At 45.0% G+C, this 25,863-nt stretch overlaps 10 protein-coding genes across 10 annotated transcripts; 5 read left to right on the top strand and 5 right to left on the bottom strand.

The window, feature by feature from the left end:
• Positions 1-44: 44 nt before the first annotated feature.
• Positions 45-3,983, bottom strand: L199_002460 (potassium/sodium efflux P-type ATPase, fungal-type; the record flags this gene model as incomplete). The annotated part of the gene is made up of 10 exons (XM_064888204.1): positions 45-191; positions 260-337; positions 408-614; positions 703-1,245; positions 1,314-2,462; positions 2,532-2,799; positions 2,858-3,067; positions 3,123-3,394; positions 3,455-3,570; positions 3,677-3,983. The coding sequence occupies 10 exons, from the start codon at positions 3,981-3,983 to the stop codon at positions 45-47; spliced, it is 3,297 nt and encodes a 1,098-aa protein (XP_064744276.1).
• An 886-nt stretch (positions 3,984-4,869) lies between these two features.
• Positions 4,870-7,643, top strand: L199_002459 (uncharacterized protein; the record flags this gene model as incomplete). Its single annotated transcript, XM_064888203.1, has 8 exons — positions 4,870-5,051; positions 5,171-5,484; positions 5,546-5,959; positions 6,012-6,148; positions 6,224-6,318; positions 6,373-6,650; positions 6,717-7,063; positions 7,137-7,643. The coding sequence occupies 8 exons, from the start codon at positions 4,870-4,872 to the stop codon at positions 7,641-7,643; spliced, it is 2,274 nt and encodes a 757-aa protein (XP_064744275.1).
• Positions 7,644-7,862: 219 nt separating this feature from the next.
• Positions 7,863-9,854, bottom strand: L199_002458 (uncharacterized protein; the record flags this gene model as incomplete). The annotated part of the gene is made up of 8 exons (XM_064888202.1): positions 7,863-8,169; positions 8,231-8,337; positions 8,409-8,487; positions 8,549-8,595; positions 8,664-9,140; positions 9,221-9,469; positions 9,531-9,617; positions 9,684-9,854. The coding sequence occupies 8 exons, from the start codon at positions 9,852-9,854 to the stop codon at positions 7,863-7,865; spliced, it is 1,524 nt and encodes a 507-aa protein (XP_064744274.1).
• An 870-nt stretch (positions 9,855-10,724) lies between these two features.
• L199_002457 (uncharacterized protein) lies at positions 10,725-12,106 on the top strand (the record flags this gene model as incomplete). Its single annotated transcript, XM_064888201.1, has 5 exons — positions 10,725-11,039; positions 11,108-11,374; positions 11,434-11,647; positions 11,707-11,767; positions 11,827-12,106. The coding sequence occupies 5 exons, from the start codon at positions 10,725-10,727 to the stop codon at positions 12,104-12,106; spliced, it is 1,137 nt and encodes a 378-aa protein (XP_064744273.1).
• Positions 12,107-12,521: 415 nt separating this feature from the next.
• L199_002456 (uncharacterized protein) lies at positions 12,522-13,614 on the bottom strand (the record flags this gene model as incomplete). The annotated part of the gene is made up of 4 exons (XM_064888200.1): positions 12,522-12,752; positions 12,837-12,881; positions 12,941-13,034; positions 13,121-13,614. 4 exons carry the CDS (start codon positions 13,612-13,614, stop codon positions 12,522-12,524), a joined length of 864 nt encoding a protein of 287 aa, XP_064744272.1.
• Positions 13,615-14,093: 479 nt separating this feature from the next.
• On the bottom strand, positions 14,094-16,268 carry L199_002455 (uncharacterized protein; the record flags this gene model as incomplete). Its single annotated transcript, XM_064888199.1, has 8 exons — positions 14,094-14,506; positions 14,579-14,912; positions 14,977-15,207; positions 15,265-15,474; positions 15,538-15,635; positions 15,701-15,845; positions 15,907-16,052; positions 16,121-16,268. The coding sequence occupies 8 exons, from the start codon at positions 16,266-16,268 to the stop codon at positions 14,094-14,096; spliced, it is 1,725 nt and encodes a 574-aa protein (XP_064744271.1).
• A 936-nt stretch (positions 16,269-17,204) lies between these two features.
• L199_002454 (uncharacterized protein) lies at positions 17,205-18,292 on the top strand (the record flags this gene model as incomplete). The annotated part of the gene is made up of 4 exons (XM_064888198.1): positions 17,205-17,301; positions 17,361-17,487; positions 17,573-17,991; positions 18,096-18,292. 4 exons carry the CDS (start codon positions 17,205-17,207, stop codon positions 18,290-18,292), a joined length of 840 nt encoding a protein of 279 aa, XP_064744270.1.
• A 554-nt stretch (positions 18,293-18,846) lies between these two features.
• Positions 18,847-20,235, top strand: L199_002453 (uncharacterized protein; the record flags this gene model as incomplete). The annotated part of the gene is made up of 4 exons (XM_064888197.1): positions 18,847-19,013; positions 19,069-19,468; positions 19,669-19,866; positions 19,933-20,235. The coding sequence occupies 4 exons, from the start codon at positions 18,847-18,849 to the stop codon at positions 20,233-20,235; spliced, it is 1,068 nt and encodes a 355-aa protein (XP_064744269.1).
• Positions 20,236-20,659: 424 nt separating this feature from the next.
• Positions 20,660-21,379, top strand: L199_002452 (uncharacterized protein; the record flags this gene model as incomplete). Its single annotated transcript, XM_064888196.1, has 1 exon — positions 20,660-21,379. The coding sequence occupies one exon, from the start codon at positions 20,660-20,662 to the stop codon at positions 21,377-21,379; it is 720 nt and encodes a 239-aa protein (XP_064744268.1).
• A 1,216-nt stretch (positions 21,380-22,595) lies between these two features.
• L199_002451 (uncharacterized protein) lies at positions 22,596-25,292 on the bottom strand (the record flags this gene model as incomplete). The annotated part of the gene is made up of 2 exons (XM_064888195.1): positions 22,596-23,929; positions 23,993-25,292. 2 exons carry the CDS (start codon positions 25,290-25,292, stop codon positions 22,596-22,598), a joined length of 2,634 nt encoding a protein of 877 aa, XP_064744267.1.
• Positions 25,293-25,863: the final 571 nt, after the last annotated feature.

The raw sequence follows: 25,863 nt of genomic DNA, 5'->3' as shown, positions 1-25,863 counted from the left end.
AAAGTCTCATATCGTATCCTCCCTTGATGACATCCGATCGAACTCTAAACAGGAGCAATGGTATTCTCCATCTTCAGAGTCTTATCGGATGGACCTCTGGTAGGTGTTGGGACATGTGTCCTTCTGATATAAATTCTCTTACACCATTTGTAAAGTTCTGTACATCCTAAGTAGACGAAGATCATTCCGAACTGTTCGTGATTCTGTGTGTCAGCTTAACCTGGTCAATTAATATGCGGAGTCAGTGAGCTGTACTCACAACGATACCCCATTCCCACTTTAGAGAACCGTGCAAGAACACTTTATCGTTGATCACTGGAATGTAAACTACGGGGAACTACGTACATCAATCGAGATGTCAGCAAAGACCAATCAATCTCAGTCTGTGGGAGAACGTTGGTACTCACGGTACCAAGTGCCAAAACCAATACAGACCAAAGTAAAACTTTGTTATCCCTCAAGTTGACTTGCATGATTCCTTTGGTGAAATGTTTACATTCCAATCCATGGATCATCAACATGATAACCAAGGTAGAGAAACAGGTGGCTCGTGCTTGGAATACTGGATCGCAAATATCCGAATCGCCTTCGTTACAATATCTACCGAGGTCTCCCTGTTGAATGGCGGATGATCAGTCTCGACCTTCTCGCTTCAATCCGAACATGTAGTAACATTCGTTCTATAAGGGAAGAATCACTCACTGGGAAGTAACCCCAAAGTACAATAACGAAATTGACCAAACTCAAAGCACCCATCAAGACTCCATAAAACACTAAATCGACGTAGAATTCCAAAGTGAAGATTTGATGGAAAGACGTAGGAGGTTGTTCCATCGCATCTACAGCGGTAGGTTCCAAACCAAGTGCTAGAGCTGGAGGTCCAGCTGCAAGGGTGTTGATCCATAATGCAGCCACGGCCGAGAGGGGGAATACGGATTGTCCATTTTCATCTTTGAACGCGAGGCCGATCATCAATACGATGATTTCAGCCAAATTACCAGATAATAGGTAAAGTAAGAATTTAGCCAAGTTTTTGAAGACCGATCGACCTTTTCGGATAGCTCGAATGATTGTACTGAAATTGTCGTCACTCAAGACGATTCTTGAAGATTGTTTGGCAACATCCGATCCGGTTCCCATACCCACACCCACATCTGCACGTTTCAATGCGGGAGAGTCGTTTACTCCGTCTCCTGTCATGACTGTCTTCTGACCTCTTCGGTGAATAGCATCGACCATTCGGACCTGGTCACAATACGGCAAATATCAGCATCAGTCTCGAGGACAAGCAGGATAGGGAACTTCTTACCCACCTTGGTTTCAGGAGCACATCTAGCAACGACAAGAGGTAGCTCTGGCAATTTATCAATCTCATCTTCACTTAGCGCATCAAATTGTTGACCGGTCATCACAGCTTCCTTGGAGTACGCTTTCTCCAAGATACCAATGTTGAGTGCGATGGCAGTGGCGGTTGCCGGGTGATCACCAGTTAACATCCGAGGTGTGATACCGGCTCGAAGACAGTCCGCAACGGCACCAGGAGATTCCTTTCTTGGTGGATCAAATATACCTGCTAGACCCAAGAACGCAAAATCATTTTCGAATTGATCTCTAGGCATGGCTTTGACTTCATCGGCAGATTTGGATGGTAACCTTTTGCCGCACAATGCTAAAACTCTGAGACCTTGAGCAGCTAACGCATCCACTTTGACCATGATATCTTTCTTTCGTTCATCTGTAAGCGGTTCGCCATGTACAGAAGTACACAATTCGAAAACTCTTTCAACAGCACCTTTGAGGAAACACTGTACGTGCGCTTCCTTGTTATCGTCCGGAACGAATCGATAGGCGATTGACATTCTCTTGACCGTGGAATCAAAGGGGTGTTCGATGATTTGTTCATAATGACCTCTTGAACCTGCGATAGGAGGTCGTCCACTATGTCCCGATCGAACCGAATCCGCTCGATTAGGGTTGGGTCTCGAATGGGTCAAGAACGGTTTTCCATGCCCTAATTTATGGGCAGCAACTTGTAAAGCAATTTCAGTTGGATCTCCATTAGCTTCCCAGTTACTTTCGTTATCGGCCGGTCGAGATAATGTAGCTTGATTACACAACGATGCACAAAGTGCTAAATCCCTCAGACCAATTTCCAGCTCATCTACCAGGATGACTTGTTCTTGCAGCGCAATCTCTTGACTATCAGGATCGTTTTCAGGTGTAGAATCTCCAGAGAGCTTCCTTTGTGGTTTTCGTTTGAGGTCGAGGACCGCTCCACCAGGTGAGATTTCTTCACGGTCGGATCGGACTTCACCTCGAGGATAGAAAGGATCGGATCCGGTTTCGAATGAATAGGCTTGACCTCTTCGAGTATTCAAAGGGGCAGATTCGTTGGCTCGTGGATCAAGTGCGGGAACCCAGAATTTTCGAACGACCATCCGACCAACGGTGAGTGTACCAGTCTAACAATGAAAATCAACGGATCAGTGTCAGTCTTCTTCTTTGGTGTATCCTGTAAGGCCCAGACTCACTTTATCCGAACAGACATTCTCCACACCTGCTAAAGCTTCGATGGCGTCCATCCTTCTGACCAAAGCATTCCTTTGAGCGAGATCGGTAGATGCTCGAGCCAGAGTCAAGCTGACTACAGCAATGAGAGAAGCTGGCAAGATTGATACAGCAGCTGCTACGGCGTATGTCGCGACGGATAGAGGGACATCTTTGAATCCGGTAGAAGCGACAACAATGATAGCGATTACGATCGCACAACCAAGTAGGAAATAGGCCAATTTGTTTAATCTATGAATCGATGAATCAGTATCAATCACCAAAGTCTCATGACAAGATATCCACTCACTTGATTTGTAATGGAGTAGTCTCGGCAACACCCATGATGACCTTGAATTTGTACCAGTAAGCGGCAAATCCGGTATCGGTCTTCTTGGCTTTTGCTTCGAGTGCTTCAGCGATTTTTCCGATTTCCGTGTTCATACCCGTTGTAGTGATCACGACTCTAGCTCGTCCTTTTGTGACCTGAGCACCAGAGAAGACCATGCTGAGTCGATCACTATTGTTTTGTATTAGCATCTGGTCTTCTGTAAGATTGGATATGAGTCGCTTACCCGACGGGACAATCCTCTTCGTCGACAGGATCCGATTGTTTAGCCACAGGCAGAGATTCACCGGTCAAGAAAGCTTCGTCACATTCCAGATTACTACAATGACCCTCAAGTACTCGACCGTCGGCTGGAACGATATCACCATTTTTAAGCAGTACCAGATCACCCGGAACGACTTCTTCGACGGCAATGACCTTGGTAGTGCTTTCTCTACCGTCTGAAGATCGAATTACAGTAGCTTGAGGTGCACCAACGGATTCAAGACTTGCTACGGTCTATACAGGGAAATCCTCAACGTCAACACACAGTCTCGTTGTATGAGATTTACAACTCACCTTTTCAGCTTGCCATTCCGTGATTGTTCCCACGGTAACATTTAAAACTACCAAAGCACCGATGACTCCACCACTGATCCAATCCATTGTACCGAATGAAACCGCCATAGCAGCGACTATACAATTCATAGATTAGTGTTTGGTGAACTTGGCGAGCTCTGATTTGGCGATAAAAGATATTTTTGTTCCAGGAGATCTATCGGTCCAAAGGAAGGTACTCACTCAGAATGACCGTCATGGCATTTCCGATCTGCCTAAGTACGATATTGAATATACTAGGTTTCTTGGGTGGTTTCAACCTGTTTGGTCCATATTGTTCTAATCTCTTCCTCACATCAGACTCCGATAAACCTTTGGAAGCATTTGCTCCGAGGGCATCTAGTACCTTTGCTGAGGGCGCTGTATGAGGTTTGAAAGGTAGTGATTGGGAAGTAGCTGTCGCTCCCGTATCAGCTCGAGAGATCCCTTTCTCAGCATTACTACTATCGAAATTGTTATTCGTCTTTGTCGTATATTTCTCTGTTGTCATTATATGTTATATAGTTGGCCAGTCTTGAGGAAAAGGAAAAAAGAAAGAGAAAGGGGATAGAACCCCTTTTAATCATCAATTTTACATCTTTATATATCATCTCAATGTCGGTTGGTGGATGGGGATACAGTAAAGGTAGCATTCATTCCGGACCGAAGAAATGTGTACGAAGACGAAATTTGTCATGAATGCCAAGAAGCCAAGTATGAGTAAACGAGTAAACTTCTGACATATCCAAGTGGATCATGATCGTTATCAGACTACATCTCACTAAAAACCTCTGATGATCCGCCACGATCAAAGTCTAAAAAAGTCTAAGGAGAGATAGATAAGATGGGTATTCAGGATAACTCTTGGCACGGTCGGCAACGCACGGTGGTAGATTTCATTGGGTAATCGAGCAGAACAGAACCACGAGTTCGGGCATAGGGATGGGGAGGAGGGGGTCTTGGCATTCCGTATAACGTGTGATGTTGTTCTTCTGGACCGAGTGTAAAGGATCGGATACAAGCATAGTGCGATATTAGCGGGGCCTCGGTGGCCTTTCAAGCGGCATATGGCCAGGGAATCGAAAGTGAGATGGATGGCGTAGACAGTTGGGATCTTGGCAATGACGAGGTTTCGATTCTTGGCATCAGCTACGGAACAACGGGGGACTGCCGGAAAAACAGAGGGATCCCCGATCGCCCAAATCAGGCTCAGACTTTTCTTGGATTATCAGTCTCACTGGTCCACGACCCCCCTTCGGCGATGCCCGCAGTATCCAACATCATGACCCTTCGCCGAGCTAGCTGCGATGTATCGGGTAAACAAATCATTTGTCGTCTAGAAACAGAACCACACCACTCAATCTAGAATTGTATATGAGTTCCATGAGCTCACATAGATGAACCAGCTGGAAATGGAATTTCCCGAAAGTGGACCGTCAAGAATTCCTACCACTCCCCGATCAGATCAGATCAGCAACGGGAACCCAAATTCAGCGGACAAGGGGAAAAGAAAGGCGGACGGTCAACATAGACCAAAGAATTTACAGGCTTGTGATAGATGCAGGACTAAGGTGAGTAGGTCAACTCTAACGCTGAGGTATCGTATTGATCGATGCGTCTACTTCTTGTGACAGAAAACGAAGTGAGCTCGGCATTTCTTGATAAATATGAATATACCATGTTCTGATTAGATTTCAGGTGTGAACCTTTAGACACCCGACGAGACTTATGTCAAGCATGCAACTCTGCCTCATTGACATGCACCTTCGACCTACCTTTGACAGCTTCACGGACGAAGCGTATACGAAATGGACTATATCAGTCTCATGGGGCAGTATGGTCCATGGACGATATCGCACGTAGTCCGAGAGCTTTGGAACACAGTGACGAAGGGAGGATGTACGTGGATAGGGCAGACAGCGAGTTGAGGCAATCTACTCCTACTGTTATACCTAGAGCTAGGAGTGTATTGGGCTTGACACCTTTGAGGGCAACGTCCACAAGAAGAGAAGGTAAGTTTCCCCCGTCCGTCCGTGATACCACGCATCCATACTAATCCATTTTTCATCGCAGGTCCCACTTCGATATCCTATATCCTCCATTCGACTCCAACACTACCAATATCCTATCTTACAGAGTACGACGAACACCACAATCTATCCATGATCATAACGCCCCCTGACTCGGGGAACGGCTATATGCAAGTCACTACTCCTAACCGTCCTTCTCCAGATTCTTCAGATCCTCCATCTCATGTCATCGAAGCCCTCAGATCACCAAGTTGGACAGAGCTGGTCAATCGACTGGCGGAGACTTTCTTGGTGCACGTTAGTCCGCTGATACCGATCGTCACAAGAGAAGATATGCCCGAGGTCACTCAGACTCTGTGTCATGCGATGGCTGCGGTCGCGGCTGCTAGGCGTAATTGTCCTAAAGAGATATTTGATTGTTTAAATTATATAGTCACGCAGGAGATGTATGAACAAGGTGGGTTCGCTGTCCCAGGGAACAATTTGGAACTGATTTTCGTTTCATCTAGATACGTTGAGTGATCCAAGTCGTCAAAGCGTTCAAACGCTTCTGGTTACTTGCTTAGTCGATGAGCTAGCGCTGCAAAGTGGGGCGGCGGCATCAGAGAGTATATCACGGACGAGACTCGTTGGAGCTATCAGATTGGTAAGTGCCTCGAACCCTTACGGTCGAGCTCCTTCCTTTGCATGGAAGCGAATAATGCTGACGATGACTAAATAGGCACAAGATCTTTCGATGGATCAGTCGGACACTGGATATCCTGATGCCGAAGCGGATCGTAGGATATGGCAATGCGCGGTCATTCTGGATCAGTGGTCAGTATTTCGTATTCTCACTCACCTCACATAAGAGGCTCATGAACTCTATAGGAACGCAGCACGTACAGGCGTTCGACCTATAATGCCGTCACACTCTCTACCATCTGATGTATCCGGTGTAGCTGGCAGGAGGGAAAATACGTTCTTTCATCACCTGTTCACACTTACCCTTATTCTTTCGGATATCCTGATCAAGATATATGGGCCTAATGGTATCAACATGACAAAGAACCAGGAAATACAGGACATTCGGGTCAAACTGTTGAGGTGGAAAGAGGAATTACCCCCTATTTTGACTTTCAATGGGGCTTGGTCTAGCTTACCTGCAGGTAAGACATATCCCAATTTCTCCAGCTTTCATATTGTCACTCACCTCTGCGGTTGAATTGATTTAGGCATCTTACATCTCTTGCATACAACTGTCACATTCCTTCTTTACCGACCTTTTATGCGTTGGTCATTCATTTGCCCGTCTCACATTGACTTATCGCTCGACATACCGGTGTGGGTAAATCTGAACCCTGCTACGAGACACGCACTGGAATGGGCAACGAACCAAGATGAACTTTGCGATTTGCTATTTTTCGGTCCATACGCCTTGGGTCTCATGGGTCTGGTCCAATATCACTCATACGCCAGGCGCAGAGAATGGGATGGTGTAGTTATATTGGAAAAATTCAGAGAAACTACTAATAGATGGATAGAAGGTTGGGGACAAAGTAGGATGCCTTTGCAGAGTGCTGTGAGTATTTATATCTCATCCGGTATAACTGTCATTATCATAGCATGTGCTGATATCTCAATGCTTGGTATAGCAACTAGAAGTAATCTCCTTATTGTATTCTTGCGCTCAAAAAGCCTCACAAGAGGGATTCACATCTTACGACCCAGTAGATACCTCCCGAAGGGGATTGAATCCCATTCCAGGGGTTTTAAATAGATTACCAGAAACGGTTGTTCACGGGGTAACATTTTTAAGAGATCCGACTCACCCTAAAGGAGGTGTCTTGGTAGCTACTCAAAAGGCCGCTATGGAGATTAAGGATCTGCCGCCGGATACAGTCATTATTGGTGGTCATCCCAATTCTGGTTCTGCACAATTACCTGATTTATCAGCTATATTGGGTTCAGCACCGACTACTACCAACCTATCCTCCTCTTCGGGGGTACAAGCTGTATCATCATCGAACATTTCGTTCAATACGGCGAACATGAACATGAATACCGCGGGCGATGGAGGGATTACGATGTCAACGCCAGATTGGGATGCTATTGTGTCTAGTTTGAATTACCCATTAGGTAATAATCCGGATGCGAATTGATATAGGGATGTATTCTATCGTTGTATATATTCAATGTATGATGTACCATCCAATTGAATAAGCATGACATACGATAGTCAAGTCATACCGCTTGGTTCAAAACCCCAATGATAATCATTCTACACGGTATTGGAACGTGCATAACAAAACATTTGGACTGTTAAGAGCGAGCTACACCCAAATAGAGATCTATATTATTGGTTCAAAATGCTATTTACTTTACAGAGTATACCTAAATTCCAATAATTCTTTATCCGTTTTATCCTGATACCTATCTGGATTCTCGATAATCGGAATATCCGTATGACCTTCTCCGGCCAACTTTTCTGCTGACTCGACCGATCCATTACCTTCGATAGCGTTGGCATTCTTGTTCCCACCACGAGCCAATTCATCTCGTCGTTTGTTCTCCGCTATGTACATGAATCTCAAGGCGATAGAACCGGCAGAGGCGAACACCATACAGACTATAACGGCGATCCATGTTGATCGATATTTGATAGGTTTTTCTTGAGCGAAAACGAGACTAAATAAAGTGACATCTGATCAGCAAGTCGTTTTCTTCGATGTGATCAAACATGACTTACTACGACGCAACGATGTTACCAACATTGTAACCTACAAAAATGAATCCCGAAGTAACTCCTTTTTTGGTGGCTCCTGCTGTGTTTGCTGAAGCCAAAGATAGGAGAAGCTGTGTATGGAGATGGGGCAATCAGCATGTGTCATACAGGTTCATGTTCACCTTAATGAGATTAAACTCACAACGTAAGGAGCACCGAAACTTGCTACGAGGTAATAACCAATCAATGGACCGACGGTGGGATGCCATGGTGCAAGCCATCTGGTTCGCCCGAAACGCAATCAGCGAATAGCCGCAAGAGCAGTGAGACAATAACACTCACACCACCAAAGCACCGACTACTACAGGTATACAACTAAGAGGAAGCAACTGTGATGCGCAGTCATCAGCCATGATCTTAAATTTCTTGTCGAATCAATCGAAACAAGGGAACTCACCAAAGTCCTTATATTCTTATACTTATCAGCAAAGTACGAAAAGAAAGCAATGGTGACGACCGTAACGAAACCACCAGGAACAAGTAACGCAGTGGACTGTAAACTGCTATATCCAAAACCAGAAATGATCCTTGCACCGAAAGCAGTCACTGAACCATTGCAAATGTAAATCGCCGCTCCCATCAAAAGGTACAACCAAGACTTGATGTCTAACACAGCTTCGAGTATTTGTCGGGGTTTGATTGTCTGTTGTGTATTTCCCCATGGGTTCTCTTCGAACCTCTTAATCAAAATCTGTTTCTCCTCTTCGGTAAAGTATCGACCTGGTTTTAGGGGGGAATCAGGCAGGAAGAAGTAGATGACGAAACCCCATGCGATAGTGAGAGATCCGCAGAAGTAGTACATAGATTTCCAGGGATGGGTACCTCCAGTTTTGCCGAGACCGATATTGATCAATGCCGAGAACATACTGAAAACCTATTTCACGAAATTCTCGCAATCAGCTAAGTACATTTACTGTACAACGAGGGGAGGGGAGTGGGGCATGTGACACGTACACCGGTGGCGGAATAGAAGAAACCAATTCGTTTAGCTTGTTCTTGAGGCTTCCACCATAAAGCACAGACAGCTACGAAAGCTGGAGAAACGGCTGACTCGACGAATCCCAATATGACTCTTTGAGCAACGAAGCCAGGGTAGTTGTGGCATACAACCGTAAGGATACAGACTAATCCCCAGATCACCACGCAGACAGCAGCCGTTTTAGCAAGGGGGAGTCGAGCGAATAAGAGACCCATGGGTAAGACCTAGGCCATCATCTATCAGCTACGTAACAAGGCATATAGAAGATGGTAGGATAACGCTCACAGCAACGATATATCCATAATAAAAGGCAGCCGTAGCTGTACTGTACCGAGTAGTATATGTGACACCGTTGATCGTTCGTGTCAGGTCCTATGCATCATACGAATATCAGCTACGTGAACATATGAGTAGGAGTGAAGTGAGAATTACACTCACAAGGTCTTTGAGAATACCATAAACAGCCGCGGTACCCAAAACGGACTTGTCGTAATATTGCAGACCATAAGTCATCAACATGATGGGTAAGAGCAATCGATCGATCTTTCGGACTACCCTCTTCTCGGCCTCTCGGAGGCGTGCAACCTCACTTGAATCGACTGAGCTCATTTTCTGGAGTTGAGCCAAGTGGGACGCTTCGGAGATTCTATATTCTTGTAAAGTATTTTTTAAGGTCTCGCAGATGTGACTGAATGGTCGGTCGGTTTGCGCAATCGGTTCCCCTTCGTTTGTCAAGGAGGGCTTACGAGTCTTGATCACTACGTCTCCTTTATATGCCACACTTCTGAGTCGTTACGTCTGCTCAAATCAAATGAAGTACCCAAAAATTGGATAACCACAAGTATGAAAACATAGATTAGTTGAAATTGCGCTATTCTGATCGACCATCCGGATCTGAACACGGAGCTGATGTTGCATTTTTCATGTCTTTCCTTTTTTGGTTGGTGGAGGTCACACAGAATTATGTTTAACTCGCTCTGCTCGCTCTCATGACATACACATTTTATTTCTGCACAGACAGGAACAGAAAGCACGCGCTCAGGAAATCCGCGATATACCCTCTACCAAATCATTTGATAACAGTTCGGAGCTCGGATGAACGAGATATTGCGTCTACAAGTGGCACATCCTCACATCCGAAATGAGAAGATCACCACATATATGCTTATGAAGGCTGCATCCGGGCCTGCGGACACATCATCTGTCACAACACACAATTTGTAAATGGAGCTAAAGACGATGATGAACATGGCGTGCTGCTCTTCTTTGCGTCAAAGTTATTCCACGAGGGAAACTTCCGGAGAGGGCTGGTGGAACCATGTTGTCGGAAGTGTGGATTTTCGTAATTGCTTTAGGTATGCGGTATGAGCAATAGTGTTGGCGTATAAAAGTCTGTCAACCATTTCTGCTGAGTGTGACAAACAACATACTTCTGTATACATACTTACTGAAGATTAATTCATATTGTCCTTCTGCAAAATGGCCATCTCCTACCCAATTCCGAAATGGGATCGACCCGCTCCAACCTCATACGACCTAAATTGGGCGGACCTTACTGAACTTCCACTCGACCTGTTCGATACTCCAGAGGGTAAAGCCGAACTAGTCAAGAGGGTCAAACACGCTCTGGAAGTTGAAGACCTAGGATTCTGGTCAGTGACCAATACTGGATTCTCCGAAGAGGAGATCGAACATCAATTCGCCATTGGACAAGCGTTCTACAACTTACCCCTAGAAGAAAGGAAATCGAACAGCATTGATGCTAAGAATGGAGGCTATCTAGGTTATAGAGCTGTAACTATCTTTTTGCCATATACAGTACCCGCATAAAAAGATGAACGAGCTGATCAAATATCAACTAGGCATACGAAAGAACGATTAATGGAACCGACGTATTGGACAACATGGAATTGCTCAATGTACCCAAATATACTAAAGATTTCGCCGATACCCCAAGACATGAAATTATAAAAGCTCATGAAGCTGAAATATCCAATTTCCACCGAAGGTGTTGGTACGATGTCGCCAGAAAGCTATTCATCCTTTTTGCACTGGCGTTGGAATTACCAGAAAACTATTTTGTGGACAGACACGATTATGAGAAAGTCAGTCAGGATCATTTGAGATATGTGAGTACCCTTTCTTCTGTGTATGAATTATTAGGACTGATCAATGCATCCCACTGTAGATGATGTACCATCCTAGATCTGAAGAAGATGATGCGAAGTGTAATAATCTCTGGTCATGGGCTCATACAGACTATGGTTCTTTGACTTTACTTTTCTCGCAAACTGTTTCTGGACTTCAGGTGAAGTTTGCAGATGGCACTTATAGAGATATCAAACCTAAGAAGGGATCGATAGTGGTCAATGTTGCTGATACATTGAGCTTCATGACGAAGGGTGAGTTTGACAGTTCAACCAGAACAGGCAAAAAGATTTCTGATCAGGAATGATCATAGGTTACTTGAGGAGTACCATCCACAGAGTTACCAGACCACCACCAGACCAAGCTCACATCCAGTAAGTCAGCTGTCCGTCGAGTGTTTCTCCGCCTTTCAGCTGATCCTTTACACTTCCAGCCGAATTGGTGTCTTATACGGCTGTCGACCAAATGACGATGTACCCGTCGTAGTCGCTCCTTCACCACTACTCGACAGACTGGGGTACTTGACACCTGAAGACAAACTTGCAGATGAGAAGAACGCAGTCACCGCTGGGGAGTACGTAGCAGCTCGAGTCAAGGCAGTACATGGTGCAAACACGTACGGTAATGCCCCCGGGACGAAGTTCAAGCATGGTAATCTGGAAGTATTGGAAAACTTCGGTGAAGTCAAGAACGGCTCGGGGGTTTCTATTTGATTGTCGTTTAACATTTGTAGTCTCCGTATCGCTTTACATGTATCCAGTATGTCTCCGAACGAAAGATAGTCGTCGTTTCCCGATAGGGCAACTCGAATTCGAGGAAGTCAGTTTGAAGCTTGAAGGATCACTGTGGAACCTAAGCTAACTCATCAACTGGGGCTTGACTTCCATGCTATAACATGATATGAGCTATGTGATGTGATTTTTACGAACGAAGGCAAGGCGATTGAGTCGGTACTATTGCATGATCAGGAGGATTTATTACGGTAGGGATTGATTATAAAAGTCTCATCTATATGTAAGTACCTCAGACTTCATCATTGAGATTATACGAAATTATCCTACTTCTCCTCCGATATCCAAATCTATACAATCTAGATTGCCTCGCTCTCCGATGCCACAGTCCATTCCATTAAGCCTTGTCCACCTTGACTGGTTTGTCAGGGATGAAGAACCACCATATACACTGAATCATTCTAAATCCAGCTAAAGCTCCCAGAGCCGCTGCTTGACCACCTCCATCTAGGATCGCTCTCGATACGAATGCTCCGACGAAGACTGCAAGCCCACCTGCTATTCTGATATCTCTGGATGGAGTGTATTTAAAGGCGAATAACAGGGGGTCGTTGAAGATTTCCACCCACTATACAGGTAGTCGGACAAAATCAGCTCGAGCGAAACAGAGCTGCGAGTATTGCTTGGGAGATTGTTATGAAATTGAACGTACAGTAGTAGTTAACACTACAGTAGTATTCATAGGACTGGCGACACGCTGGAATAGAATGTACATCAGCATATTGTTCATCCAACAAAATAATCACACAGACTTACCTTTCCAACGATACCTTGTATACCCATAGTAGCAGAGATGAAAGCCAGCGCAGTCATTCCTAGCGGATTAGTCCATGAAGGGTCTCCTCGATGTCTACAGTCTCATGTCGATTAGCTCATATCCCCCTGATATACAATAATTATATTTTCCTTCCAAACGAAATAAACAATCGAACTCACGTAGCAATTCCATCCTGACCACAATAATGAGCCGCAAGGGAAGCAGCCATAGCCAATAAAGCCTGTATGAACGTAGCAAGTACCAACCATGTTCTCCTCCTTGCACCGATCTTATCACCTAATCTACCTAAACTGGTCCCTATCCAGAAACTCAGTAAACTGGTCAAGGCTTGTTGATCAGGTTTCTGAAATCCGTATGTCCTTTCGCCCAACGGTGAGAATGTCCTAGCTATGGCTAAACCCAATTGCGCTACGTTTCCAGTCTGGAATCCACACCAGATATAACATGCTGTAAAGGATGGTGAGGATGTAAGACCAGTGAGGAAACATGCGTAAATCGATATCAGATTGGTCGAATTCGGCGCATCAATCAAGTTCTGGAACCTTGTTACCACTCGTTGCGATATAGGAAGCGATTGATTGGTCGGAGTTGGAGTGGTGGAGGAGGAAGCGGAAGGTGAATCTTTGGTAGTGGTGGGCAGCGTGTCCGCCATGGCGACCAGGGACAAAATGTGCTTGTAAAGATGCTTTTGCAAAGCTATAGAGAGAAAGAGATGACACAGAGTCGATGATTGTATATACACAAAGGATGAAAAGATGCGATGAATGAGAAAACTAATCAAGTTCGCCAAGAGCTCCTCTTTTTAACTTTTCTTTCAAACAAGCCTGGTCTTGTTGACCCAGCGATAACAGATCAGGCAGTTTTGTAATGCCTATTAGGAATATCTGTAATACCTGCACCCCCTCCATTCATAACATTACAAAATAAACATAAGTGAGTAACCCGAAAATCTCGGCAAACCTTACCGTAAGGTCCGGATCCAATCTGCAAGTGCTGACGTGCTTTGACGATCATCCAAATTATCTGGAATAGCTTGCTGTTTCAGTGGAGTCAATTACGAGATATCTATGCATCTATAGGTTTGCCATCTCTTTCTTTCAGTCTATGTATTCTGTTCTCCCCCGTGATCAATCACTCTAATGTAGGTATTCCGGAAGATAAAGGCGGGTTCGTAGCTGGATTGCCCTCAGCATCTCTCTCTTCTTCTTCCCAATCATCATTGATTGGATGAGTTTTATAGGCTCCTATACCCAACAACAGAGATACAAAACCTAATCCACCAACCACTGCCAGAGTTGTGAACGCAGCTCTACAAGCTACTACATAAGCATTTATCGCCTTTGCACGCAACTCAGGCTCGAGGCTGTTCAGATACGATAACGATTCCCTTATTGCTCTGATGGTTCTTTTTGAGCCTTTCCCTGTGATATTTGATCGGAGTTGTTGCAGTAAGACATTCTGAAGTACAGCTTGAGAAGTTGGAATTCCAATGACGCCGCCCAATGAACGAATCAAGAAGACCATCGAACTTGCCGAAGCATGTTCTGCAGTTCAGGATAATCAGTATGAGAAGCTGGAGCAATCCTCTTTTGGTTTGGATTGGTTGATGTACTTACCTGTACCGGCCATATCCAGAACGTTCATCAAGCTCGATATGAACCCTATACCCATTCCCAGATGCACCCAGATTAGATGAACACCAAATTGCAATTCACCTTTCCCATTATTATCTTCAAAACTCAAAGCTAGGAGAGCGAGGGTTCCGCTAAACAAGATGAAAGCGCCGAGCCGTTGAGTGATATAGGCATGTTCTCGGAATCGGTGTAGGAATATCCCAGTCAACACCGAACCGATAGGTGCCGAAAGAGTAGGATATAGTAATCGTCTGGATGCTACTGATGCTGTCGTCAGAAGGGTGGATTGGAAGAATAGGGGAATCAGGTATAAGGACTACCGAGATGCTCGAGCGATCAGTATTGTTGCTTGTTATACGTTGAGATTGACGAAAGCTTACACCGAAGATAGCCATTGATGCGAAGAAATTGAACAAGACCAGACTGGTCATATGTCTATCGCCCAATAAATTGAGAGGTAACACAGGTAAAGGAGCTTTCTTCTCATGTCGGAAGAATGCCAAGGTAGATATAACAACTCCGGAAAGAGCGATGGGGATCAAAGGACTTTTCCAAGGTATTTCGTGTCCACCAAGATTGGTTACGATCAACAAAAGCGTAATCGCAGTCATCTACGTCAAGGTGTCAGTCAGGTTGGTGACCGCTGTAATATGAGCAATCCGACTGACGATCAATCCACTTCCGAAGTAGTCAATATCGCTAGCTCCTATTTGACCTCGTTTTTCACCCTCTCGCAGTTCTTGTAATTTTGGTCTCACTTTCGCAAGAAAAACCGTCATACCGAATACTCCAAGTGGTACAGGAACGAAATATGCGAATCGCCAACCTATCGTGTCCGCCATGAATCCACCTAGAGTCGCACCAAATGCAGCTCCCATCTGTGCAGAATGCGCAATCAGCATGTTAACGTGGGTGAGAAATAATATATTGTTGTTACGCACCCCGAAAATGGTATTGTTGAAAGCCTGATATAACGGCCTGAGTCTAGACGGAAGGATATCCCAAGTGACAGCTTGTGCACCAGTGATGAGACCAGCACCTAGCACAACGAACATTGTCAGTCAAATTTTGGCCACATGTTGAGATTTAAGCCCATGGATTCACCTCCGATACCACAAACTGCTCGAGCAGCGATCATCTGACCCAAAGATTTACTCAAGCCACACAACAGACATCCCAAGGTGAAGATTATGACGGCGAACAGGTACACCGTCGTTCGCCCAAATAGATCGGATGCTCTTCCATAAAGCTAGATCGAGCGAGATTTCCGTTAACTCAAGTCCTAAGGCGTCATTTAGTATCCTACTCACAGGAGACAACGCGGTCGAAACGATCAGATAGGAAGTAGCCACCCAAGCTATATTATCACTTGCGTGAAACTCTGCTCCTATCGATGATTGAGTCGAGGCAGCTATGGTACTTTCGAAAGCAGCAAGTAATGTATTCGACAGTAAAGCTAAACCAATGTATCAAATATTCGGATCAGATGTTCAACTTGTGCAGGAACAGCCAGACTGAACTCACCAGGCATAACTAGGAAATAATCCAATCTGGACATGAACCCAGGTTCTTCCCTCTTATGTCTCGCTTTTGCCAGCAAGGCCGTCCGCTCAGACATGAAGGATGCCGACATCGAAGGTGGGGGTTCGCTCTCATGTTCGTGGTTTGCCATATTGTTCCCTCTCTCTATCTCTTATTCCTTTGAGTCTCTTTCTCAGTCGACAGTGGTGTACACAGGACGGATTGGAAGATGTCCTTATGATGTTATTTATCTTTTATCCACAAAGCAGTAAGTCGGATGATGTGCAGTAAGTGTGGAGCGATGATCGATATGATGAGAATACTGATTATGATGTCGAGATGATCAACAATTACATGATCTGTCTATCCGCCCTCTTCTGGGTTTTTCTTTGACGTTCTGACGTTATTGATCACGCGAAATCAAGAGTCGGAAATTTGATCAAATACAGATATCTAAGTAGCTGACAGTTCTTTCGGCAACCCTGAGCCAGTCTACCGCAATGATATTGTCAGGAACTTCTGTATAATCAAACAGGGTGAGATATACCTCTTAGAAATGACAGTAGTTGAAGTAACCAAGAGTGTTTTCCGGTTTTACATCAATTTACTCACCCTGAGGCTTATTGCTCCACCTACGTACGTGCATCTTCCAAGTCTGCATCCTTACCATATTCACAGGACCTCCAGACATCAAAATGACCAAATTTCATCTCTGTACCTTCTCAAGCGAAGGAAAATTCGAGCATGGAGCGAAAAAATCAGTTGCGTTCAATCACGACATCCGGCTTAACCTTCAATGTCAAATTGGTTATATAGGGTTAGAGTCGGTCATGACCGCCCATCTCAGGGTAGTGATAAGATCTTTGAGAATAGGTCCTTTGGGATTTGCTTCCGATGCAAGTATTTCAGTCACCTCCGAAAGGGATCCGGTGAGGTGATGCCTGCATACAACTTGTGCGAAAGCAAACAATTTATGGTTGAGAGTCAATTGAGGACCCAACATGACAGCTTAACATTGATAGAGCCCCTCCTCGGGCAACTGTCCCCTCCAATTGGTTGGATCAAACGAACAAACTCAGCGCTCATCATGTCCGCTTCCACTCGAGGAAAAGATTTCTCCCTCGATGGTTTATTCGGGGTGAAAGGGTTAGATGTGGTCATCACAGGTGCAGGAACGGGAATTGGTAGGTCAAAAAGATACATGCATGGTAGAAAAAAGCTCAGAGGGTCATCGACTCCTCAGGTTTATATATGGCAAAGGGGTTTGCCGTCAATGGGGCTATAACACATATCGTTGGACGTAGACAAGCCAAGCTGGAAGAAGCTAAAGAGACGATATTGCATCTCAACCCTAGTGCTCAAGTCGTCATGTAAGTTCTGCCTTTATCTTCCACAGACCCATACCTTGGGATGTTACCATGGAGGATCAGGTATGCTGATAGTCCATACCCCTAGACATGCAGCAGACATTTCATCCCGATCTGAAGTCGATGTGCTTGCCAAATCTCTCAAGAAAGTAGACGTTCTCATCAATTGCGCAGGAATTGTACTACCTGATCCACCATGTACCCATCTCACTCCCTTACCAGAGCTCCAAAAAGCCTTACTCGCTTCACCTCCCGAAACGTGGTCTCAAACATTCTCAGTGAACGTTGAAAGCGTCTTTTACCTTTCAGTCTCTCTCTTACACCTTTTGGCGGCTGCGCCAGATGGAGGAAGGATCATGAACGTCTCGTCGATTGGTTCGACAATGTCTGATCCAAACACTCATCAACCGGCCTATCAGGCTTCCAAAGCTGCTGTGAATCACTTGACGAGGTTGTTGGCTAGTAAATTTAGGGAACACGGTGTAAGGGTCAATGCTATTTCTCCTGGTACGTTGTTGGCCTCTTACTTCTTCACTTTGTTACCTATTTAGTATGATGAGGAAGTCGTGCGATGTAACACTGATGCGCGCTGCTGTATCATCATAAAACAGGCTACTTTCCTTCCCAAATGCAAAATCCGAATAATCCCAACGGCATGTTAGCGAGATCCAAGGAATTGGTACCATTGAAAAGAGGAGGTGAAGAAGAAGATGCAGCAGGAACGGCAATCTGGCTAGCAAGTAGAGCAGGTAGTTATGTGGACGGTCAAATTATACCTCTGTCCGGCGGGAGAGATTGGGGATATTGATTGATTATATAATTAGTGAATTATGTATCTTTATGAGGTCCATACTACTTGTCGTAATTCATGCATACTGTTGATCCCGGGCGACCATGTGACTTCAATTTTTAATTGTTTAGTCCTAGTATCTTATCACATGAGACATCCTGCTAACACCCTAAGGCAGTTGCAAAAGTCGGACCATCGATCAGCATGCGCCATGCCTTTTGGATAAAGCTTGTAACATTCCGATCAGCTCATATGGTACCATGCATTGTCCAACACCAACTCCGAGAACAGACTCGCACGCAATCATGAGAAATACCATGCACCTTGTCTCGTACAGAACGTGTGGTTGACGAGTCATCGCGTCATGTCGATCAGGTCCGGCTCCGAGAATCCGAGAATCCACTCCGAGTAAATTAGGGTCAACTCAAATCACACAATTCTTCACCTCCGAAACGACATGTTTTTGGCTTTCGTCATAGATTGCTCGGATTTGCGTATATGCATATAGATTATTGACCTGTCAGTGACTGGTATGGATATTGGACATTCTCGTCGGAAGATCAGACCCTCAGATGGTCACTATGCTGAGTGGTTACCTACTGGCCGTCTTTGGGCTCTGCGCCACTGCCCTCGCTATACCATCTCAAATCCCCTTTTCGTCTATTGACAATGTTAGGAAGATAGATACCTGGGCATTGAACCCTACTGGAGATGCAGCTGTCACTCGGGTTGTAAGTGGGTAAGTGATCTTGCCGATAGCGGAGTATCTGATATTGATTGTTGTGATGATTCAGGTCTCAACACGAGCTTCACCTCCTCGCGATCAATGCTCAATTCACTGTACCATCAGTCTTATATGGTGCCGCAAATGCTCAGGCTAGGTATACTTTCCTAGATGACCAGACAGTTCTGACTGCGACGCCCCAGTCCGAGGGTCACGAAGGAGCATGGGATTTGACCACACAGACACTCAACTACACGACACTTCCACCGGCTTATCCACCTTCAGCTAGCAAGGCCAACAAGCTCGGCGAAGTGGCTTTGGGCAACGATCTGAAAGAGCTGGTTCACTCTGAACAAGCGGGTGTACTAACTGTGGTGCTTCCTGAAGACCTCGTCCTAATTGAAGTGGCTCAGCACGAAGAGGGATGGACGATCAAGGAAGAGCCACGAATAGTGAAGCACAAGGATTTAGTGAGCACATACAATTCTGGTTCGCTTCGAAAGAACCGGCCAGCTGATCGAAGTGCTATATGATGATGTAGGATATTGAAGGTGTGACTAGTAATGGTACGCATTTAGCGTATTCCGCAAGCAGTGATATCGCTTCATTCGTATGTTCCCATAACATCATTTTTGTTGGGTATAACTGAGCTGAGTTGTGAATTACACAGATTTACTTATTTGACCTTCGAGATACCTCCTCGTCTCCGGTATTACTTCGTCACTCTACCAAGTCACAGCTGACTTCAACGGCGTTTGGCGATGGCGAGAACATTGCTTGGTTGTCAGATCATCGATTGTGGTTATCCGTTGGAAGAGACCAGTGGGAAATTCAACTGAACTTCGATCTCTCCTCTGAGAAGATCACTGTGAGTCTTTTATTTTCGACTCTACCAGCACTCACTGAGCTGATATCCGTTGTGGCGTTGTGATAGTTCTCAAAAGACGGGAAAGCGATATACCTCGTTGCTCCTCATGACGACCAACAATCTCTATTCCACCTTTGGGCCCCCTCCAGGTCTGAAACAAAACCAATAACGCCAGTCAGGATCCCGTCGAACGGTACGATACACTCCGCCATCCACGTAGGGATCACACCACTTGATCATGCCCATTTGATAGGTATCAAGAGTGATTCGGCGAAAGGTGAAGGAAAAGAATTATGGGTCATCAGTCATTCGCCTCATGAGGATCCTACGTATAATTATGAGAATATCAGGTTGACTTACTTCACTTGATTGGGCTATGTATGACTCTGTCTATGACTGTGACCACTGAATCCACTGTGATGTGTCTTGTCACGTTTGGATCATCGCCATCATTTAGTGCATGACCAAGCGAACAATGCGTCACAGGTTGTTGGCGCACTGGCCACCCATCAATCAGCAATCAATCAATCGGAAAGAGGATACGACAAACATCGATCAATGCTCTATATTATCTTCTTGATATCCTCTTCCTCCTTCGCATGGTAGAAGCTCATTCTCATAGGCACTCATAACACTACGCACTGTACTGAGCCAATGAGAAGATCCACCCTCACATCAAGTTGAGTAAGTGTGGGCCCTTGACAGCCCAATGTCCGTCTCTATAAAGCTGACGTTACATCGTCAGTTCTTTCCTTCAGATCTTGAACCATTTCTCACATATCGCCTTGGAACAATGACACTCAAATCGACCGAACCTTCATCCACCGATGCCGTACCTTCCGGTTCTACCCAAGAATCGTCGGAAGCTTTACATAGTTGGAACCAGTACACTTCGACTTTCCAGCTCTCCACCATGGAACCATTGGAGTCCATCAGACACCTCATCTTTCAAATCCTCATTGACGAGATCCCTCTCACTCTTATCAGAGTATCCAAGCATTTCTACGAAACCATCACTCCGAAACTGTATCAAGTCGTCGAGCTAGATAAGAATAATACACATAAGGTGTTTTGGGGGATGTTAATCCAATTGAAAGAGAAGGTGGATAATCCCAATTCCGGTCCGAATCAACCCAAGACATCTGATGAGAGTACTGGTAAGAAGAAAGAGAAGGAGGAGAAGAATTGGAAAATTGGAGAAAGAAAGTTGAACCTACTGAAGATGATTCAATATATCACCTTTGAAGATTCTCAAAGTGTCGATAAGTTCTTCAAGAAAGTGAAAATCTTCGATTCGGTCGATCATCTTAATGGTTTAAAAGAATATCAACGAATCTTAACTTCAGTCAAACATGTAAGGTTTGGTAAAGATTTAGTCGGATCATTATCAACTGATTTCACCAAACTTCGACGATCGTTCTTTGATCGAATGACATATTATGGACTGGTAGTTATCTTGAAGAAATCATGTTTCACTGTCAAGATTCCCAACAACCCCTTTCCATCTGTTTAGAATGGCCAAAAGGATGGGACAGGGACGAGAAATACTTCGATGATGAAGATGATAATGATCTTTTCGAACCTACCCTGGCTTGTGCAATCGATGATATCCTCGAAGAGTTAATCAAACATGATAACATCAATAACAAAGCGAAATTCACGATTCACATGCACTCTTTCGATTTGGACGAGGATGTATGTATATTGGCCAAGTTTCCAGTGGATTACGAGATGATCTTTGATCTGGACGATAAACCCAACATGGATACTATTCGTAGCTTGATTAGCGAGATTTATTCACATTACCTCTGTTGTGTTTTCCAAGAAGAGCCGAAGATCAAATATCTCGTTTGAGACATGAAAGATCTGAAAGAAGCGTTGAGTATTGCATTTGGTGGAACGAGAGAGGGGTCAGTTAAAAATGAAGATTTCGTTTCTAAAATTTTTACTACCCAAGAAGAGGATCTGCACTGTCCTTGTTGTTCGCACGAATGATCGCATATGCGATCGTGCAGTGTGAACACCCATGTTGGTATTTTGACGAACCCTTGGGAGAAAATAAATGGTATGAGGTCGGAAAGATTGAATCGCGCCCATTGATGAAAGGGAGCGAGAACGGGACGGAAGGGAAATGAAAGGAAGAGGGACCCAGGAGGAATTGAGTGTCTGCAAACATATCCCATTTGAGATCGGTAGAGGTGTATACCAATATATACCAATATATACCAGAGTATACAGTATGTGTTCATTCCCTGGAGGAAACTTATCAGTTCGAAAACATGTTGTATATAACTTCACTCATCTCGATCGTATGAATTTTATGTTCATGCCACGTACCACTATCACTTGACGTTGACTTTCATGGACAGACAAAGTTGACATAGAGACAAATTGCTCATAGATGTCAACTGCATAATCGCCAAACCCATGCACTGCATTTACTTATTTTACTGATATGTAATTATACACACTATATGAACTTTTATATCAAGTTAATTTTATTTTGACTTTCATTATTGATAATTTGATTGTATTCTGTATTTTGCCTTTCGCGATGCCACCGTACAGTATGGAACTGTATTCTGCGGCTTCATTGTTATCTTTACTACTCAACCTCACTCATACCCCATGGTTCTCGCTCGAACCATACCATACCAAGAGGAAATCTCCTGGCCGAACCGAGAGTGCCTTAGGTCACTATACCTGTACTCATACCGATCTAGCGTTGTTTAATAGCCATATTCACCTTCATACCCCGTATATCCCTGTTGTTGACCATTCTGCCAATTCTCGTATGCAGGTTGTTGTTGTTGCAAGCCATAATATCTCTCGTCATATCCATTAGCGGCCTGCGTTTGATAAGGATTATAATGTTGAGGATAATATCCACCTTGAATCATGTTATCCATATCCGTGTGATTCGATGAAGTAGTAGTCAAACTTGCGAAAGTGGGTTGACCAGGAATATTATCTCCCTTGTCATTTGCTTGACCCGACGTCGAAGCAGAAGGCGATTTAATTTGAATTTTCTGACTTGGTCTAGCAGGTGCGAAGTAGTTCATCTGACCATTACCTGTAGGATAAGGTGAGAGTGAACCTCCATTGTATGGTGATCCCCTCCCATCGATATACCCATTGACATGGACTTGCTGAGCGGGGTAAAACTGTTGAGAGCCCGAGAATGATCCTCTTTGAGAGTGAGATTGAGCGTATTCGAAAGATTGTGGTTGCGAAGGATAGAAAGGTTGGATAGGTGGACGTTGGGTTTGGTTCTGATTTTGAGCAGGATACGATCTGGGTGCACCGGGAGGATAGAATGGCCTGGATGGGCCATTGTTACCATTAAGATGGACTTGAGGAGGTCGAGAGGAAGGTACGAACTCGGAGCCCATACTATATCCTGAAGGTGAAGGCACCACATTTTGTTGGAGGTGCGAATTTTGCGGTGGATAAGGATGGGTAGGAATAAATTGGCTGTGACTCATGCCGGCGCTGCTCATGGAGCCGTTCTCGGAACCAGGTTGGAACGGTGAAGGAGCGCTTCCATTCGGATACATGGAGGTCGGTGGGGGAGGGGCGGAAACTTGAGGTTGGTATTGAGATTGCTGGGTAGGGACAGGTTGAGGTGGAGGAACGGGCGAGGTATACAGGATAGCTTGACCGGATGCATTGAGTTCAGGTGTTCTCACTGCAGCCGTGACCGACTCTGTAGCAACTTCAGCAGGAGCGCTGTTCTGCTCAGATGGGTGAGATACAGCAACTTCTACTGTATTTGTGGAACCAGGCAATTTGATCGTGACAGCTTGAGAAGATTCACCAAGTAGATCGTCAGCATCAGGTCGAGTTGATTGCTGCTCCGCTTTCGGTAGTGGCACGATCGTCTGAGTGAGAGGGGTGGAGGCGGAAGTGGGAGCGACAGCGGATGCAGGGGCAGGAGCTGGTGTGACGGAAGCGGAAGATGCAGATTTGGCAGCGGCAGCCGCGTTTGCTGCGAGGTTGGCAGGGTGGAACGGAAGTGAAGAGAGTGGTTGTCTGAAAGGTTGACCGAAATGACCACCTCGAGCTGTAAAGATTCCCTCTGATAATCAGTTCAAAAGCTCTTCTGAAAGGCCATCGCACAACTCACGTCCAAAGCCTCTTCCTCTACCCCTGGGTACACCCCTAAATCCACCTCTTGGCGCAACTGCAGGGGAGACAACAGGTTTCTTTTCCTTCTCTGTTTGGATCTGTTCAAACGCTTCATGACCCCATTTCTTCTCTTTAGGCTGTGTCGGTGCCGTCGTCGTGGCAGATTGAGATCTTTCCTTTTTAGCCAATTCTTTCTCCAACCTATCCATAGCCAGCACAGGTTCGTCTCCATCTTCCTTCTCAGATTCGACCGGTGTTTCAGCTGTCAACTCTTGTCCCTGGGCTGTACCATTCTGTTGTTGGAAACGACCAAATGGCGCTGAAGGGTTATTGGCAAAACCTCTTCCACCTCTACCTCTGAATCCACCTCTGAAACCGCCTCTTCCACGCCAATCAGGTAATCCCCTTCCACCCTGAGCTGAATACGCCTCTTGAGATTGAGGTTGGAGATCAGACCGTTGATCGTGGGTCCAAAATTTACCTTGTCTAGGGACGACCTTTGGGTCATCATCGACCACCGATTGACGTCTCTGTGATTTGGATCCTCTTCTACCTTTTTGATTCGGTAGAACGGGAGATTGGGACGGAGGTGATCCATCAGCGACTAACGGAACGGTATTCTCTTCATCCGCCTCTATTTCCTTGTTTTTGACTTTGCCATCTGTGCCGGCTTTCGCTGATTCCTTTTCTTTCCTCTTCGTCTCCTTCAACTCTGCTCTTTTCGCTTTCTGCTTTTCTTTTCTCCTGGCTTTCATCTCTTCGTACCGCTTGTTTTCCTCCTCTGTATATTCCCTTTTCACTCCATTTGGACCTACTTTCCCTTTTCCTTTTCCTTTCGCGTTATCTGTCACCTTGGCAGGTGATCCACTCTTATCTGTATCAACCGGTGGTTTCCCAGTTTCCTCCTTCGGTTGAGGCTCATCTTGCTTCTTTTTTACTTCTTCCTCCTCGTCTTCTTCTTCTTCCTCTTCCGACTCTGGCTCGGAATCCGAAGCAGACGAAGGATCCGTCAAACTCCCATCGCTCGCTGCTCCATCCTCTCGTTCCGACTCAGAGTCGGCTACTCGTCGTCTTGGTCTGGCCTTTGTCTTCCTCCCTTTCCCTTTCGATTTGGTTTTAGCCTTTGTTTCTGTAGGAGACTTGACTTCGGTTGAAGAGGCTGAAGCTGGAGGAAGGGAGACAGGCTGGGTTGAAGGTGATGCAGATGGGTTGATTGGTGCTGGTACAGGGGAAGATGCAACGTCGGAAGAAGGGGTATCTTTGGTAAGTTGGGTATCGATAGGGGCGTTATCTGTCATCTGGTGAATGACAGATGGTATCAGTGAGTAATCGAGTCGATATGAATGGTAAGAAGTAACGATGGTCGATGGTAGTAGTCAATACAGAATGAGGATCAAGTGATCAAGTGATCTGATGTCCAACCAACTAACAACCCGTCTCCAAGCCCAACAGAGATCGAGATATACAAACTTACTATTTATATATGTAGTCAAGTCTTAAATGCTGATGATCCAATGTTTTCCAAGATGCTTTCTTTGTCTATATACTATGAGTAAATATCAGATCATCAGCTCTTCATCTGGAAATATCATGTCATCGGTATGTTCCCGGACCGGACACCATCGACGTTTTTGCCACCACATTTCCTTGGATGAGTGATATGATGAGACGGGATCATTCATTCGTTGCATGTACTCACTTATGCGTGTATGCTCGTCTAGCTTCGATGCCAGGCTGTTTTTCGTTTTGTTTTGTGTTGTTCAGTCAATGATGAATGTGTAACCTAACTAACCTTTGACTGTTGAGATTGAAGATGGACGTGTGATGTGCAGGTAATCGAGGAAATTGAAACATGCTCTTATATTATAA

Source organism: Kwoniella botswanensis, chromosome 1 (assembly GCF_036426115.1).
Source record: "Kwoniella botswanensis chromosome 1, complete sequence".
NCBI classification, from domain to species: Eukaryota; Fungi; Basidiomycota; class Tremellomycetes; order Tremellales; family Cryptococcaceae; genus Kwoniella; species Kwoniella botswanensis.
Note: the sequence above shows the minus strand (reverse complement) of the source record. Positions and strands in the feature narration are given on the sequence as shown.